General features: G+C 43.9%; 1 protein-coding gene across 1 annotated transcript in view; it reads right to left on the bottom strand.

The window, feature by feature from the left end:
* The window catches only part of ALK (ALK receptor tyrosine kinase), a 734,697-nt gene that overhangs the window by 495,873 nt on the left and 221,894 nt on the right, over positions 1-16,930 (bottom strand). The window contains exon 2 of the mRNA XM_061432943.1: positions 9,785-9,904. Within this exon, the coding sequence (XP_061288927.1) occupies positions 9,785-9,904 (120 nt within the window). The remainder of the gene's footprint in view (positions 1-9,784; positions 9,905-16,930) is intronic.

Raw genomic sequence — 16,930 nt, 5'->3', positions numbered from 1 at the left:
GGCAACTAGGAGGTGTATGAAAGATCTATGGCTTCTAAGCCCAATCCTACAATCCCCACATCCCAGAATCTTGTTTTTAAGCTCTCCAGGGGACTTCCCTAGTGGTTCAGTGGTTCAGTGGCTCAGACTCCGCATTCCCAATTCAGGGAGCCTGGGTTCAATCCCTGGGCAGGGAACTAGTTCCCACATGCCACAACTAAGAGTTTGCATGCTGCAGTTAAAAGACCCTTCATGATGCAACGAAGATCGGAGATCCCACTTGCTGCAACTAAGAGCTGGCACAGCCAAATACATAATCAAACAAATATTTTAAAAATTATTTTAAAAAGAAGCTCTCCAGGTGATGGCGAAGCAACTAGACTGAGCTTGTATGTGAGCTTACCCACATCAGGATGGTACTGACCCTACACTGATGTAACCTTTAGGGCAGCAAGAGCCGCCAGGCTGACAGAGACCCACAGAATTAAAGTGATAATGTGAGTAAAGCAATATTTGGGAGTAACATGTGAGGAAATGCTTTGTAGCTCAAGTACTGAGAAAATATCAACCACCACCCAGGGGGCAGGAGCAGAGGACAGTTGTAGGGTCTGCCAAGCAGGTGGCCTGGGTCTGAATCTCAACTGTGTTACTAGCGCTGGGCAGATCAATGACCTCTCTGCGCCTAATTTACCCGCTGTAAGATGAGGCTATTTGATGAGACTGCTGTGGGCCCCGAAAGCTCACCATTTCTGTGAATTTCTCACAGACCAAATTATTCTAGTCATCTATTCAAATGAGCTGGTTAAAGTCTTGTTAATCTGAGGTCTGTTCTGTCATGAAGTTCTGCCCCTGAGGTAGCTCTTCACATAACATTTCACTTTAAGAGGATTTCCTCTCATTTTTATCACTGTTGATCAGTCATTTTCCTGCATATGTTTTGGACACATGTCTTTCTAGACTGGTTAGAAATGCTCTGTATACAATATCTCAGATGTCCCAAAGCTGTCAAAACAAAAATTCCTCAGCTCACTCATGTCTGCTGAATGTGCTTTTTCAGATTGAGATTTTTTTTAAAAAAGCCTGCCCTAAGTAGTTAAAGTCACAGCTTTTCTTTCTAAATGAAAATATGTCCAGCCTAGGAACTGTTCTCCCCTTACACACATGTCTTTCCTCATTAATGCGACATTAGGAGTAACAGGGCTTAAGGGAACATCCATACCTTTTACTAAAATAGAGATCCCCAGCGGCAGAAATGGCTGGGAACTGAGGGACTTGAGTATACTCCTGGCTGGCCCCTGGACCGTTCAGCATATGCTGTAGTTTAATCCAGGGTATGTTTAAGAAAACACTGGGGATGCAGAGGAAATAGGATGTGGATTATTGACCTCTAAGAGCTTCCAGTTTAGGAATCAGGATGATTCAGGGTCATACATAACTAAGATATGAAGAAAGTGTGACACAGACATGCAAAGTGCTGCAGAAAGACATTATATAACCTTTCTTGCTGAGAAGATGGGAACAGTGAGGTCTACAACCTTGTAGATTGTCCTAATTTGGTGTTAATTTGGTCACTAGCTGTGGGGTGTGAATGCTCACTACATGGTTTCCAAAAAGACACTCTAATAGGCAGACAGTATCTTTGCTAAAGTTGAAAGTCTTATTTCCCAAGTAAACCTTCGTATAGGCTTGACAGTTCATCAGATCCAGGGGTACAGATACAAAACAATCATACCACAAGTGTTTAAGCAGCACCATTCAGACGGATATTCAGAACCACCTTAGACCTGTGACCTATGATAAAAGTGAACTAGGCTAACTGATGAACCTATCTGCAGGGCAGCAGTGGAGACGCACACACAGAGAACAGGCTTGTGGACACAGTGGGGGAAGGAGAGGGTGGGGCCAGTCGAGAGAGCAGCACTGAAGCATACACATTACCATACATAAAGCAGATAGCCAGTGGGAATTTGCTGTGGGACACAGAGAGCTCAACCTGGTGCTCTGTGACAACCTAGAGGGGCGGTATGGGCTGGAGGTGAGAGGGAGGTTCAGGAGTGAGGGGATATATGTATACCTATGACTGATTCATGCTGATGTATGGCAGGAGCCAACACAGTATTGCAAAGCAATTATCCTTCAATTAAAAATAAATTAATTAAAAAGTAAATAAATAAATTTTAAAAGTAGGCTAGAATCTCTATGAGGGGCAGGAGCAAAGAGCTTGGCAAACTGTAGACACCCACTGTATGAATGAATGTACAATAGATAGATAGATGAAAAGTCATATTTAACATCTCTACCTTGGGTTGAATAAATTAGACCCATCCGTGACTGCTTTAACAGGTGACCTAGTTTACAGTTGGACCATAAAAAGGATGAAATACAAATTAGGAAAGTAATTTGGTTCATTAGAAACATCAGGAAAGCCCCAGGTTTTGTGGAGCGGGTATCACGAGAAGGGATTCTTGGAGAATTTGGGATGCTCAAGAAAAAAACCATTCCCTGTACAAGTCAGAATCTTTTCAGATTTCAAGAGGGGGATGATGCAACCCTAGTATTACCAAAAATTTTCATTAACTTTCTCCATAAAAAAAAATTACAGGGAAAAAGAAACATCAGTGTAGCCTGGGTACTCAGAAAAAGGCCTGAGGTAGAAGCAGGGACTGAGCTGGGCTTTGCAAGCTAGAGCAGTAGGATCTAGGGAGACAGGTTCAAGGAAAGGAAAACAAATTAACCAGGGACAAAATGGAATGAGAAAGAAGGAAACACAGGGGAAGGAGGGGAATGTAAAAGAGAAAGGGTATTTACCGGAATGACAGTGCTTGTTCTCTAGGCAGCTTTGACACTGCTGGTGACTCCCGCATGTAAAATTCTCATCCCTTCGGAACCCGTGGCTGTTCCACCTTCTGGTTCTCCTCCTATCCTTTCAGTTTCTCCACCTCTGACTGTTTGTCATGCTCCTCTTCAATCACAGCCTCCATCATAGTCTGTGCTAACCACTCTCTATCACACCTGTCTCCTCAAAGCCAAGACAGATGTACAGTTCTCTACTGACCATCTTTACCTGGGTGTCCTGAAAGCACTTCAAATGTAACTGGTTCAATACAGGTCTCGCCATTTTCTCCTCTCTCTAGATGTAATAGTCCCCATCTCTCCTTGTCAAGTATTTCTCCTCCTCCATCCTCTGATGGTGGGATCTTCATCTACTCAATTACTCAAGCTGGACTCTCCTACAAGGGCAACCTAGTCATTCTCACCTTACAGCTGGAATCTCTCCTAGGTTCCCCTCCTGCCCTTCCTTTTCCAGCCTATGCTTCACACATAGGATCATATCTAAACACTTAGTATACCCAGAAGTAACTGTTTCTCCAGGCTCCTCTCTCCCAGACCATCTTTACCCTGAGTCACTGGGCTTGACCTGCTTCTCATCACCCCCCTGCACATTCACTCCCTCTGCCTGCAAAGCCCTTCCCAGAGATCTCAGTGGCACACAGGGTCCAGGGCCCAGCTCAGCAGTCCCTGTCTCCTGAACGTCTACCTTCCGAAGTCCTTCACAGAACTGGCTCTCCCTCCCTGTGTTCCAGGGAGCTTTGGACATGCCTCTGTTACTGCACCTGTCTTATAGCAGGCAGGTCTGCCTCATCCTCAAGACTTCTTGTGCTATTGGTATTTAGCATGGAAAGTTATAACCAACCTAGATAGCATATTCAAAAGCAGAGACATTACTTTGCCAATAAAAGTTCGTCTAGTCAAGGCTATGGTTTTTCCAGTGGTTATGTATGGATGTGAGAGTTGGACTGTGAAGACAGCTGAGCGCCGAAGAATTGATGCTTTTGAACTGTGGTGTTGGAGAACTCTTGAGGGTCCCTTGGACTGCAAGGAGATCCAACCAGTCCATTCTGAAGGAGATCAGCCCTGGGATTTCTTTGGAGGGAATGATGCTAAAGCTGGAACTCCAGTACTTCGGCCACCTCATGCAAAGAGTTGACTCATTGGAAAAGACTCTGATGCTGGGAGGGATTGGGGGCAGGAGGAGAAGGGGACGACAGAGGATGAGATGGCTGGATGGCATCACTGACTCGATGGATGTGAGTCTGAGTGAACTCCGGGAGTTGGTGATGGACAGGGAGGCCTGGCGTGCTGCAATTCATGGGGTTGCAAAGAGTCGGACACGACTGAGCGACTGATCTGATCTGATCTGATCTGATGCCTAGAGCAGAACCAGGCATACAGTTAGTGCTCAAAGAGTGTTTATATCCATTATCCCATTCTTGTGTGTCACAGACACACTAAGGGGGAAATGATGCAGGCAGATAAGTAGGGGTGCAGAAACAGCTCTCAGGAGGATGATGCTCAAGATCAGAGAAAGCTTTGGGGAGCCACCTTCCCAGGCGTGAGAGCTGAGACTATGTTCACAGGAGCATGAATGCATGACCAGGAGACCACACAACACTGAGTGATGCTCTCCACATTGCTTATCTGTCAGTCTGTCCCTGTTCCTCACCCATCTCACTCTTCCCCTTTTGTTAATTTCTTTCCCACTCTGTCTGTGACAGTCATTTTAAATGGATCTCTTTTGATTTGCCTTTCTTGCTTTTGTGTCAGTTGGTCAATTATTCTTTTATTATTATTTTTTATTACCTTTTAATCTGACTTGATTCCTTTCCATTTCAGTCTGCCATTAACACAGAGGTAATTCGTTGGTATTTATTGAGTGGATCTATGTGTCCTTATTTTAAAGGCAAAGGATATGATCGAGTAGAGCATTTTAAACAAATCTCTCAAAACATCTAAGCCAACTACTTTCCACTTGATTTCCACAGACTGAGCTCATTGGTTCCCAGCAGGTCACTGGTCCTCATGGTGACAAATGTTGCCTGCTCTTGGTCTTGTATGACGGCTGGTACTGCTTTTCCCTACAGGACTCAGTCTTTCTGGTGACGACATCCAGAGCCGTGTGCTTATCAAGTAATAGAGAGAAATACAGAGGCACGGACAAGGAATGAACTTGACTTCCTGGCTCAGGGGACTGGGAAGAGAACGGGAAAAGGCCTGGCCTCTCAGGGCAGAGGAACTGGTAAGAAAGCATCAGCTGTGACAAGGGCCCACTAGGGTCCCTTGTGGAGCTGCTTTTCACTGAAAACGCCAGGCTCTTGAGGGCAGTATGTCAGACCATGGCCAGCCACGTCACCTGTAATTTCAGAAATGTGATCAAACTGACTTCCTGCCAGAGCTATGAAGTGTATCCCACGGGGGGCTGGAGGGCTTTTTGTTTACCATTTTTTATTCTGGGGTAGGTTGATTTTTTTTTTGAGAAAGAGATTTAAATTACTCAGTCTTTTCAATCAAAGAAATTGATACATTAACAAGACTGGTGATGGTGGTAGCAGCAGCAAGGGAAGTAATTAAAAAGTCTAATCTTTCTTTGTTTCCAAAAACACCAGTCCCTGAATTGGATGAGTCCCAATGCGCTTGAAAATAGACAAAGTTTTAATAGAACTTTTATTTAAAGTCCAACAATGACTTTGTTGTTCTCTGATGTTGAAATGTTGGCAGGAACCTTTCTTTTCCAGGATTCAGTGTTCTGGACATTGGAGGACTGGAGGGATGAAACACTACATTATTTTACCAGGACGGTTATAACAAAATACTACAAAATGGCTGGTTTCAAATAGCAGAGAATTATTCTCTCACAGTTTTGGAGGCCAGAAGTCTGAAATCAAGGCATCAACAGGGCCATGCTCTGAAGGCTCTAGGGGAGAATCTGTCCAATGACTTCTCCTAGTCCTGGCAGTTGCTGGCAATCCTTGGCATTCCTCGGCTTGCAAATGCATCATTCTAATCTCTGCCTCCATTATTACATGATGTTCAGCCTGCGTGTCTGTGTCTGTATCTTTGCTTTCTCTTCTTACAAGGACATCAGTTATATTGGATGAGGACCTGCTCTAATCCAGTGTGGACTCAACTGCATCTACGAAGGCCCTATTTTAAACTAAGGTCATACTCACAGTGGGGGTAAAGACTTCAGTACACCTTGTTGGTATACTGAACCAGAGTCGATAGTAGGGGAGGCAAGACTGCCCATGCTCCTGGGTTGGGGGCGGTTACATTCACATCTAGGAAGAGGTGAATTACCCTAGCTTCCTAGGAATAGTCTCAATTTGGGGATATCAAGTCTTGGTCCTAGAGCTGCCCAGATCTTGGATATCAGATTGGTCATTCAGTCCCAACTAATGCTCACCAGCTCAGTAACTTGGTAACATGGTTGATAAATATCTTGAGCCCTCAGTTTACATTTCTACAAAGTGGGATATAAAATAATTTTCACCCACCACAATTTTTTAATACACTTAAGTGAGAAAGGGGGCTGTGGAAAAGTTTGGCAAAGTATCAAACTTCTTTTCCCAATAAATGAAAAATCTTTTTCTCATCCTCATTTGGGCAGAAACTTTGGTTACTTTGCTTTAAAACATGATCTGATTCTTCCTAAACCCAGAATGGCAAACATGAATTAAAGCTGGGGGGGAATATTATCTGCTTTTGTGGTTCTAGAACTCAAGGTGATCAAAACCCTGTAATCTCTTATTACCTGGAGCTTCCAAATGAAACAGATTCTTATCTGGGTAGGGAGCTGGAGCCCAGTCTTTTAACCAAGCCTATAAATAAGTCCTAAGGCATCAGAGCTGGATGATAAAAGGAAAAAAAAAAATTGTTTCTTTATACACCCCTCCCCCCCTTCTTCAAAGCCTTGAGGGAAGAATGTGCAGCTCTGTTTGTTGATGATGAAATTAGCAGGCTCCCATCATTCAGGACAAGATGAGAAAGAGCTGGAATCTGATACCAAATGCCATTGAAAAGAATATATTTTACACAACATAAAAGGCCCCAACGTAAATTAGAAGAAATATGGGGAGACTTCAAAAAGGTAGGTCAAACTTTTTCCTCAAGCAGATAATTACGGGCTGGGGTGAGTAAATCTTATTAGCCTCTATCCACCTCGTCTCTTCTCATAAAACACCAGTGGAGAAGAAAGCCATACTCAATTCAGTCCTGGACGGCTTGCCTGAGAGGGCTGGCCACCACTGTCTGTCATGATGCCTGTGGTTGTGCTGCTGAAGCCTACCCCTGCCGCCCCCTCCTACCTCCCCACCAGCCGTTCCCTCCCACCTTCACCCCAGCGTGCAGGTGAGGACAGCCAGCCAGCACCAAGCTCCATCACTCAGGGCCCACACTGACTTGCTGAGTCTTAGTTGCTTCTTACTGTCTAAAGAACTATCCCTTCGGGCAGAAATTTTCCAGTCAAATCTCTCTGCCCAAGTTTGAGGTCTTAAAATTAATGAAGTTGTTAACATTTCTTAAAATGTCTTTCACAGCAGTTGAAAGTTGTGAATTTATAACCAGTGAGCCTGCTGGCCTCTTTGGTTCATAGACACAGGCTGAGCCCCACAAACATCCTTAAGGCGACAGGAGTCTCAGCCTTCGGTTTTCCCTGCTGTGTGTCTCGGGACTAGTCTTCAACCTCCGTGCCCCAGAGGTGCTCTTTGTGCAATGGGTTGAACTGCCTACAGAACTGTTTCTCTGGCCAGTGAACTCAAAGAGAGGAAGAGTAAGTCTCGCTCATGTTTGTTTTTGTATCACCTCTAACATGTGGCACGGGGCCAGGCTCACACAGATGGTGGTGGAGACAGCTAAGTCCTATGGTCTCAGCTGAATTAAATACGGGAAGAAGACGAAAAGGCTCTGAAATTACCACTGCACTCAATCAAGGAGCCACCAACCAAGAATCATCTCTTCTCACCCTGTGAATCAATAGCAATGATGGTGCTGACTTTGGTACCTCATTGAGCATTTGGGCAATGTCTGACCAATGGTTTTGGTTCTCTCCTCTGCCAAGAAGGGAAATCCTGAGGATTCCAGGCTACAAGGGACATCTGAAAGGAATCTTGGGAATCACCCTTATCTGTTCCTTTCCCCCCTGGAGCATGCCACCGCACCCTCATTCTATATATGAGAAAGGGGAGGCCCAGGAAGAGGAAGTAGGTATATTAGAGTCAAACGGTGGAGTGCTAGCAGTTTAAATAAGCTCCAGTGGTTTTCTTCTCTTAACCTGAAACCTCTTTTCGGATGTTTCAGAGAGAATAAATGCAATGTTCTCTGTGTCATGCAAGAAGCAGACCTGACTTTTTTGGACATTACGTTTTATAAAAATTGTGGAAATACTGAGGGACTTTGAGAGCAAATACAAAAACATTATCCAAAGACTGCTTCTATCACAAATCTGGGTTTACAAAGCAATAACAGTACAAAGGACCAGATTTCAATTATTTATAAACACCTTTTCTTATCCTAAGATGACACTCAGTGTCTGGCCTAAATAAAATCAAGAAGTAATTTTTATCTGGAATCTCCAGAAAACTAATGACCTTCCCCTCCTACCAGGGGCGGCTGAGGAGTAGCAGGAAACATCCTAGAAGAGTACCATTCTAAACTGCCCTCGGGGTTTTGATGCATTTATTTTTTAAGTTTGAATTGAAAGTTACAGTTAATCTGAACCCAGACTTACTGCTTTACAAATGGAACACTAGCACATGGAAGATCTCTGTTAGGTGCACTTTAAAAAGCTCAAGCCCAGGGGCAGAAACCGGGTGGCAAGAATAGGCAAATATGCCCAGAAGGGAATCTAGAACTCAGAGTTGTACTAGGTTCATAAATATTTAATTGAATCAGGCCTGATGAGTGAATTCCATCCCGGAAGGCCTCTGCATTCATTTATCATGGACGATCCTCTATGAGTTTCTTCTTTGTGATAGGTTAAAATGAGAAGCAAACAGAGCTTTGTGCCTGCCCTCACAGGGTTCACCCTAGAGGAGTTCAAGAGAAGAAAAAAATGTTCAAGTAGAAATACATTAGTTCTCCTCCAAACCTTCCCTTTCCTCTGCAGAGGCCCAGCTTCTGTGAACTATCAGGATGAGGGCAGAGGATGAGGAATGCTACACCATGTAATTCTGGCCTCAGCCTAACAGTGTGAGTAGGTAGCTCCCTAGGAGAAAAAGTGAAGGGAAGAATTCTGCTTCTGTAGTTAGAAAATCCACTTTGTATGATCTTGTTATGCTCAGTTTCTGCATCTGTAAAAATGAAATGGGACCTACTTCCAAAGTTGTTGCAGAATCAAATGAACTGAAATAATATCTAGGAACATGTCTGGGTACTTTTAAGGAGGTACCTAAATGTCAGGGAATCACCTGAGGGGCCCCTGGTCTTCTGAGGGTCACAGGTCTTCTGGGGCCCCTCAAGTGATTCCCTGACATTTCAGCTCAGTTCAGTCATGTCAAAGAGTCGGACACGACTGAGCGACTGAACTGAACTGAACTGAAATGTCAGGGAATCACTTGAGGGGCCCCAGAAGACCTGTGACCCTCATAATAATCCTCTCTCAAGAGATCACTATAGAGACACTCATGGATTAGAACCATGTATCTAGAAAGCCACAGTCAAAATACAAACAAGTATTACATCTCATGGTGGGTAAGGGGCAGTCAGGAATACCACACATGCATAAAGGCAGCTGGGATAAGATGTGGCAGCCACAAAGCCTTTGGCTTCCTTCAGGATACAGAAGACGGCTGTCAGTCTGGAGAGGCCAGGCCTGAGGGCAATGGTCTTATGGAGGTGGCTGTCAATGGAAGACTAAGGGCACAGAAAGGCTTCCTTCTTGACAAGCCATACATCACTAATTGCAACTCACAGCTTCTTTAATTATGAGATGGTGACTATACATTACAAATAACTATCAAAATATACTTACCATATCGGCTGCGATGAGACAGGAAAGGGAAGGAATCTTTCATTATCCAGGTCAGATTCCATGCAAAAGAATCAGGAGGAAGAGAAGGCAGGCTTGTTGGTGACTCCAAGGAGCTCTGACCTGAACATAAAAAAGACAAAGAGAATACTGATCTTTGTGCTTGGGATGTGTCTTTTAGCTGTCACTCATATGGCTTATAAAAGAAAATTCAGAGGAGGCTTTCATGACATCAATTGGAAAATGAGGGAGAAAAAGACTGAGCCACTAGGAGATTGAATTGACCTCAGGACCTCAATCCACATTTTCTACCAAGGGCAGTAAGATCTAAGAAGTCTGAATCTTGTGACTAGGCCATGCCAAAGATGTCTGGTAGAAGAATTAGAAGCCAGGATACTTAATGGTTTGGTCTAGTAGTTCTATCCAAAGTCTGTTCTGCCTATGAGAATTTGAGCAACTTTACAGAGAATTTTAATTCATCGCATTCAAATAATGCCTCCACTCTACTTTGTGTTCAGATTTGTAACTTCATCTAATGTTGTTTGCTTGGGTTATTGTCTTATCAATAAGAATGTTGAAACTGCACTCAGAAGTTATGAGTTTTGACAATTATGCTATTTTCAGGGGGAAAATGCTAGGTGATGAGTTTTCCTATAGCTGAGAGTTCAGGGGAGCCACAAAGGATTAATGTTTCTGATTTGCATGAGAGAAAGAAGGATTGAGAGAAAAAGAGTAAAAGTACCATTATTCCTTTGCTTAAAAGTACCTCAAGTGGGTTTCATGTGGTGAAAAGTAATTATAATATATCTACAAATCAAAGGAACATAGGCTGCATGCTCTTATGCAGTTCTTCCCAGAAATCCCCAACCCAATTGCTATTTGCTAATGTCTTAAGGCAGGTAAAGCTTTTTCTGTTAAAGAAGGACCAGTTTGATCGTCTGAGCCTATCTGTTTAGGAGATAGGCTGAGTGTGGGCAGGAGGCAAAGAAGGGAACCAGAATTTCTTCTGCAGCTTCCATGGATGAGGCACCATGCTGGGCTCTCAACTCACATAATTTCACAATGACTCCCTGAGATAAGCATTACCGTCTCAGTTTTACATACGCAGCAACTGAGGCTTAGAGGGCAAATGATGGAATCACGAACTGCAGCCAGATTTGCCTGACCTCAAGAGGCCATGCTCTACCATAAGTGGGCTGGCTTGCTACTCAAACAGAAAGTGTTAAACCACCTGGAGTGATTTCACAAAGAGGAAGTAGAGGAAGAAGAGAAAAAAGAAAAGGAAGCAACAGTAGCAGAAGCATTTCTCAGCCTGTTTGCTTTGCAGATTCTTCCACATCACTTCCAGCATGCACTCCTCCAGGCCCTATTATGCCTTCAATCCCCTTATAGTATCAGTCCCTCTGCATATGTTTAGGAAATCATTGCTCTGAGTATTCCCAGCAGCCTTTTGTTTCCAGGCTGCTCCACTTTTTTATCTACAGGCGCTGCCTTTTCGTGAAGCCCACTTGTCTCTGTAACTAGAACATAATGGGCATTCTATACTCTCCTTCCAAAGAAACATTCTTCTTTCTACCTTCCAAAGACTGGAGTTGGAAGTGCTGGCCTGAGTACCTCAGTTCAGTTCAGTCGCTCAGTCATGTCTGACTCTTTGAGACCCCATGAATCACGGCATGCCAGGCCTCCCTGTCCATCACCAACTCCCAGACTTCACTCAAACTCATGTCCATCGAGTCAGTGATGCCATCCAGCCATCTCATCCTCTGTCGTCCCCTTCTCCTCCTGCCCCCAATCCCTCCCAGCATCAGAGTCTTTTCTAATGACTCAACTCTTTGCATGAGGTGGCCAAACTACTGGAGTTTCAGCTTTAGCATCATTCCTTCCAAAGAACACCCAGGGCTGATCTCCTTCAGAATGGACTGGTTGGATCTCCTTGCAGTCCAAGGGACTCTCAAGAGTCTTCTTCAACTCCACAGTTCAAAAGCATCAATTCTTTGGTGCTCAGCCTTCTTCACAGTCCAACTCTCACATCCATAGATGACCACTGGAAAAACCATAGCCTTGACTAGACGGACCTTTGTTGGCAAAGTAATGTCTCTGCTTTTAAATATGCTGTCTAGGTTGGTCATAACTTTCCTTCCAAGGAGTAAGTGTCTTTTAATTTCATGGCTGCAGTCACCATCTGCAGTGATTTTGGAGCCCCCCAAAATAAAGTCTGACGCTGTTTCCACTGTTTCCCCATCTATTTCCCATGAAGCGATGGGACCAGATGCCATGATCTTCGTTTTCTGAATGTTTAGCTTTAAGCCAACTTTTTCACTCTCCTCTTTCACTTTCATCAAGAGGCTTTTTAGTTCCTTTTCATTTTCTGCCATAAGGGTGGTGTCATCTGCATATCTGAGGTTATTGATATTTCTCCTGGCAATCCTGAGTGCCTAGAAAAGATTTTTTGAATTTTCTCTCACAGGTGATCTAAACAGAAATGAGTTGAATTGGTTGGTACCTAGATACATCTTTTGTAACATTTCTCCAAAATGGCTCAGAGGAATGCACTGAAAGGAGTCAGATGTTACACTAGTAAGTTTGAGAGAGCAGCCACCTCATTTCACCCTCATATCAACTCTGTTTTACAGATGGGCAATGGGGCTGAGAGAATTGAGGTCCAAGATCACACAGGTCTACTTAAGAGCAGGCTTGAGGTTATTAGACTTTTAAAGAATTAATAATGCTAACTGAGCACACATGGAGTAGGCATTGTGGTAAGTGCTTTAAATGTGTGATTACACTCGATTCTTACAACAACCTTGTGAATAAATACTATTATTGGGCCTTATTTTGAGAACAGGGAAACAAAGCCTGAGAGAGGTTAGATGCCCTGACTGTGGCCACATGACCAGCAGGCAGGAGACCACAGAGTCAACAGATCAGGTTGGCCTGATGCTATAGCCCTTGCTCCTTATACCACCCTTCAGGGACTCCCACAAACTACTCCATGGTGATCAGTTCTCTATAGGGCCCTTCAGTATCCCCACTAGTCAATGGTTAATACCAGAGATAAGAGTCTGCTCCAGAATGGGTCAACAGCGTGAGGGTTATGAGAAGGCTTTGACAATCAACTCCTTGCGAAGAACCCCATGTGAATAAAAATTGGCATCTCTGAGTCATCAGCAGAGCTCAAATTTTAAGTAATTCTGAAGCAACAGGAAGATCAAGTCTAGGTGATATTTCCCAGTTTCAGAATGATGTCATTTTTCTTAGCCATACAGTTTGGGAATGGCATTAACTTCTTCCTGGATGTGAAGCACCAAGCAAATGGGGCTAGACATCAGGAGGCATCTATGAATCTGTGCGTGGACATGGATGGCAGATTAAGTTAATATGGATAAGGGTCAGGTTATATACTCAGGGATAAAAAATATCTGAAATAATTCAAAAGGAGGGCTCTGAGGGTTGAGTCATGGCCTAGCAAGGAGCCATGGACCTCACTGTGGGTCACTCTTAATGACGTGAACTTAAACCATTTTACATCCAAAAGTGAAAGTGTGAGTCGCTCAGTCATGCCCTACTCTTTGTGACCCCATAGATTGTAGTCCACCAGGCTCCTCTGTCCATGGAATTCTCCAGACAAGAATACTGGAATGGGTAGCCATTCCCTTCTCCAGGGGATCTTCTCGACCCAGGGATCAAGCCTGGGTCTCCCACAATACGGGCAGATTCTTGACCATCTGAGCCACCAAAAATGCCAATAAATAGTTGAGCACCTTCAAAGTTGAATACTGGAGAGAAAGCACGCATTTTTACCCCACCCTTATAGGAATTCTCAGAATTTCTGCTAGTAGGCTGGGTTCACACATGGTCCCCAGAGGGGAGTGGATAATGATTTGCTACATGAGACTGGGGGAGCTAATGGAGGTCAACCAAAAGGATACGTCTCTTCACCTGAAAGTGTAAACACTAAGAAAAAGCACAGTCTACAAGAATGAAGTTGTTTGTCAAAATCAGAAGCACTGACACAGAAGTGGGTTCTAGTTAATGTTAATAGAATATGCATAAACATAGACTAGAAAGAACTGCATTTAAGTGCAGGGAAGAGGCTCTCTGCTCCCTTTACAGTTCATTTCCACCCACTACCTACCTTCAGCCCTGGTGGGAATGGGGGTTTCCAGCATGGAGAAAAGCTATGCATAAGAAGTAATCTGTTTAAGCAAGAAAAAAGCTTGGGTTTTTGGTGCTTTCCTCTGGAAATGTGAGGATCCAGAGTGAATCTCACTAGCACAGACTTATGGGGTGAAAGTGTGAACTGAGACCCTCTGGTTCAAACGGAGTGTATCTTGGACCCTGAGGGAGGAGAGGGGTGGAAAGGAAAGGAGAGGAGAAAGTAGGAGCAAGGGCTTCCAGGTGTCCAAGTGATAGCCAAAACCACCTGAGGAGAAAAGTAATGTACTCTGGACTGAGGACATTTTTGATTGGCTACAGATAAGATTGTTTTAGGTTTTGGAGGGGATTAGGGGGGTCTGGGGTGATATCCTGAGTCCTTTCCAGGTACCACAGGGTATCTAGGCACAGTGAAACCCCTAACTTCTTGACACTACTCTTTTCCTACCACGTGTCACCCCTCTTGCACCCTCAACTTAGATTCCAAGATTCATCACTATAATACTTCCACTACAATAATTCCCTTGCAAACAGGTGCAACTCCTGTCCTTTCGTCCTTCACGGTTGTCCTGAGCATCTGAATGTGGTGGTAGGAAAGGAGGGGAGGAGCATACCAGATGCTTAAAAGTTTCACTTTAAAATTATAACCACAAACCTCAAGAGGACCCTCAGGACTGCCCAGGAATTCTTCTGAATTCCCTGATGGGCTCAATTCACCCTCGCTCTTCTAGTCTCACTACTTCTAAGATTTTCTTACCCCTCAAGCCTCCAATCCCTGACCCACATTCCTCCACTTTCTCAGCTAGTGAACTTGTTTTTTTATTTTATTGAAAAAAGAGAAGCAAATCTACCAACTCAGAGGTATCAGTAACTTTATATACTACCTTCTCTCCTGCTAAAACAGGTTGACCACACTCTAAGCAGTGGCAGCCTCTCCACCTAGTTGCTAATCTCATCACGTCCCAAGAAATCCACTGGTCAGTAGTTTGCCCTTTCTTCTGTATCAACAGTTTCCCTTCCTCTTCCAAGTCAATCTCATCTGCAGCAAGTATATACATCTTAAAAAAAGAAAAAGAAAAAACTTCCCTGACCCGCACACTCTTCTTCAGCCATCCTCCCATTTCCTGCTCTCCTTCACAGCTAAGTATCTTAAAAAGATCTGTCTATGCATCTGTCTCTATTTTCCTCTTTCATTTCCTCTTAAGTTAAATTAAATCAGGATCATCTCCACTTCACTGGGTCAAGGTCACCAAAGACCCCACGTTACAATGAATGAGTCTTGGCTCTTCTCTTACTGGACCACTCAGCAGCACTGGATCACACTGATCTTCCCTGCTTCTTAGATTCTTCACATCTCAGTGACATGCAGTCCTTGGCTGCCATCGTCCTTGTCTCCTACTTCAATGGCAGGTCTTCTCTACTCCTCCAGATCTTCCCCATTTTCCAGGCTGTACAAAAGGAACATTCTCCATTTCCTAGCAGTAACTGCCCAGGAGATTTCACGGCTGAATATTCAATTTCATCACAGTAGTTTTAACCAGCTGACAATAAACTCTGACCATGAATTTCAAGTGAGCCCAGGACACCAGACCCTTAAACTTCACTAAAATCTCGTGACCCATGAACAAGGGATTTGCTTTAACCAAGCATGTTCAGACTTATGAATTCATTCTCTCCTATCTAAAGTGCTGATTTTCAATTCTGAATTAGCATGACCACCATGTAACTCTTCCTAGGGCTCTAAAAACTCTGAATTTTATTCCTTAGAGAACTGCTCAGTGAATTTCTTGTCTGACATGTAAATAAGCTCAGCTGTTTTTCTTTTTTAAAAACTTGATGGGGGAGGGAATTTCTGTTTTATTATTTTACAGGTGTTGAAAGTTGGGTAACTTGGGACATGTCTCTTCCCCATCTATACTCACTCCCCAAAATGATCTCATCCAGTTTCATAGCTTTAAATATCATCTATATATTAACACCACTAAATTTATATCTCAAGGCCCAAGCGCTCCCCGGAACAGCAGAACATATATCCAACTGCCAGTCTGAAATCTTCATTTTATTCCTAGGTCAGTATCACAAACTTAATACATGCAAAAATAAACACGTGATGTCTCTCCATCTAAACCCCAGGTGTTCTCTATTTCAGAAAGCGATGGCAATACTCTCCTGGTTCCTTGGGCCAAAACCAAGGAGGGATCCTTGACATTTTTTCCCCATGGCCCACACCAGTTCACCAACCAATCTCAATGGCTCTACCTACGTTATGTCCCTCTCTTCTCTCCCACATCACCTCTCACTCTGACAACTGCTATGAGCTCCCAGCTGGTCCCCTGCTTCTCCTATTGCTCACCTTCAATATGTTCTCCACACAGCAGTTGGATTGGCACTTCAGCCCTGAAACAGCATTAACATTTCTTGCCATGACCTAGTCCTTTAAGGTCCCACACGATCTGGCTCCTGGTCTCTTTCTGACCTCATTTCCAACCATTTTTCCCTTGCTCGTGGAGCTCCAGCCTTACAGGCCTCCTTGCTATTCCTAAACTCAACAAGCAGGCTCCCATCTCAGGGCTCTTGCACTGGCGGGTCTCAGCCTAAAAATTCCTCTGCTCTACAGGCACGAGATCATCCCATCTTTCCATCCAGGTCTCTGCCCAAATGTCACCTCCTCAGAGAGATCTTCCTAGTCATTCTATAGTCGCTCAGTCATGTCTGACTCTTTGCAACCCTATGGACTGTAGCCTGCAGGCTTCTCTCTCCATGGAATTCTCCAGGCAAGAATACCAGAGTGGGTAGCCATTTCCTTCTCCAGGGGATCTTCCCAACCTAGGGATCAAACCCAGGTCTCCCACATTGCAGGCAGATTCTTTTTTTTTTTTTTAATGTATTTTTAATTTTAATAGGATTATCAGACTGCCTTCCCCAAAAGGCTGTCACAATTTCCAATTCCACTAACAATACATGAGTCCCCTTTCCCCTGTATTCCACCAATAA

The sequence above is a fragment of the Bos javanicus genome, chromosome 11, assembly GCF_032452875.1.
Source record: "Bos javanicus breed banteng chromosome 11, ARS-OSU_banteng_1.0, whole genome shotgun sequence".
Classification (NCBI taxonomy): Eukaryota; Metazoa; Chordata; class Mammalia; order Artiodactyla; family Bovidae; genus Bos; species Bos javanicus.
Note: the sequence above shows the minus strand (reverse complement) of the source record. Positions and strands in the feature narration are given on the sequence as shown.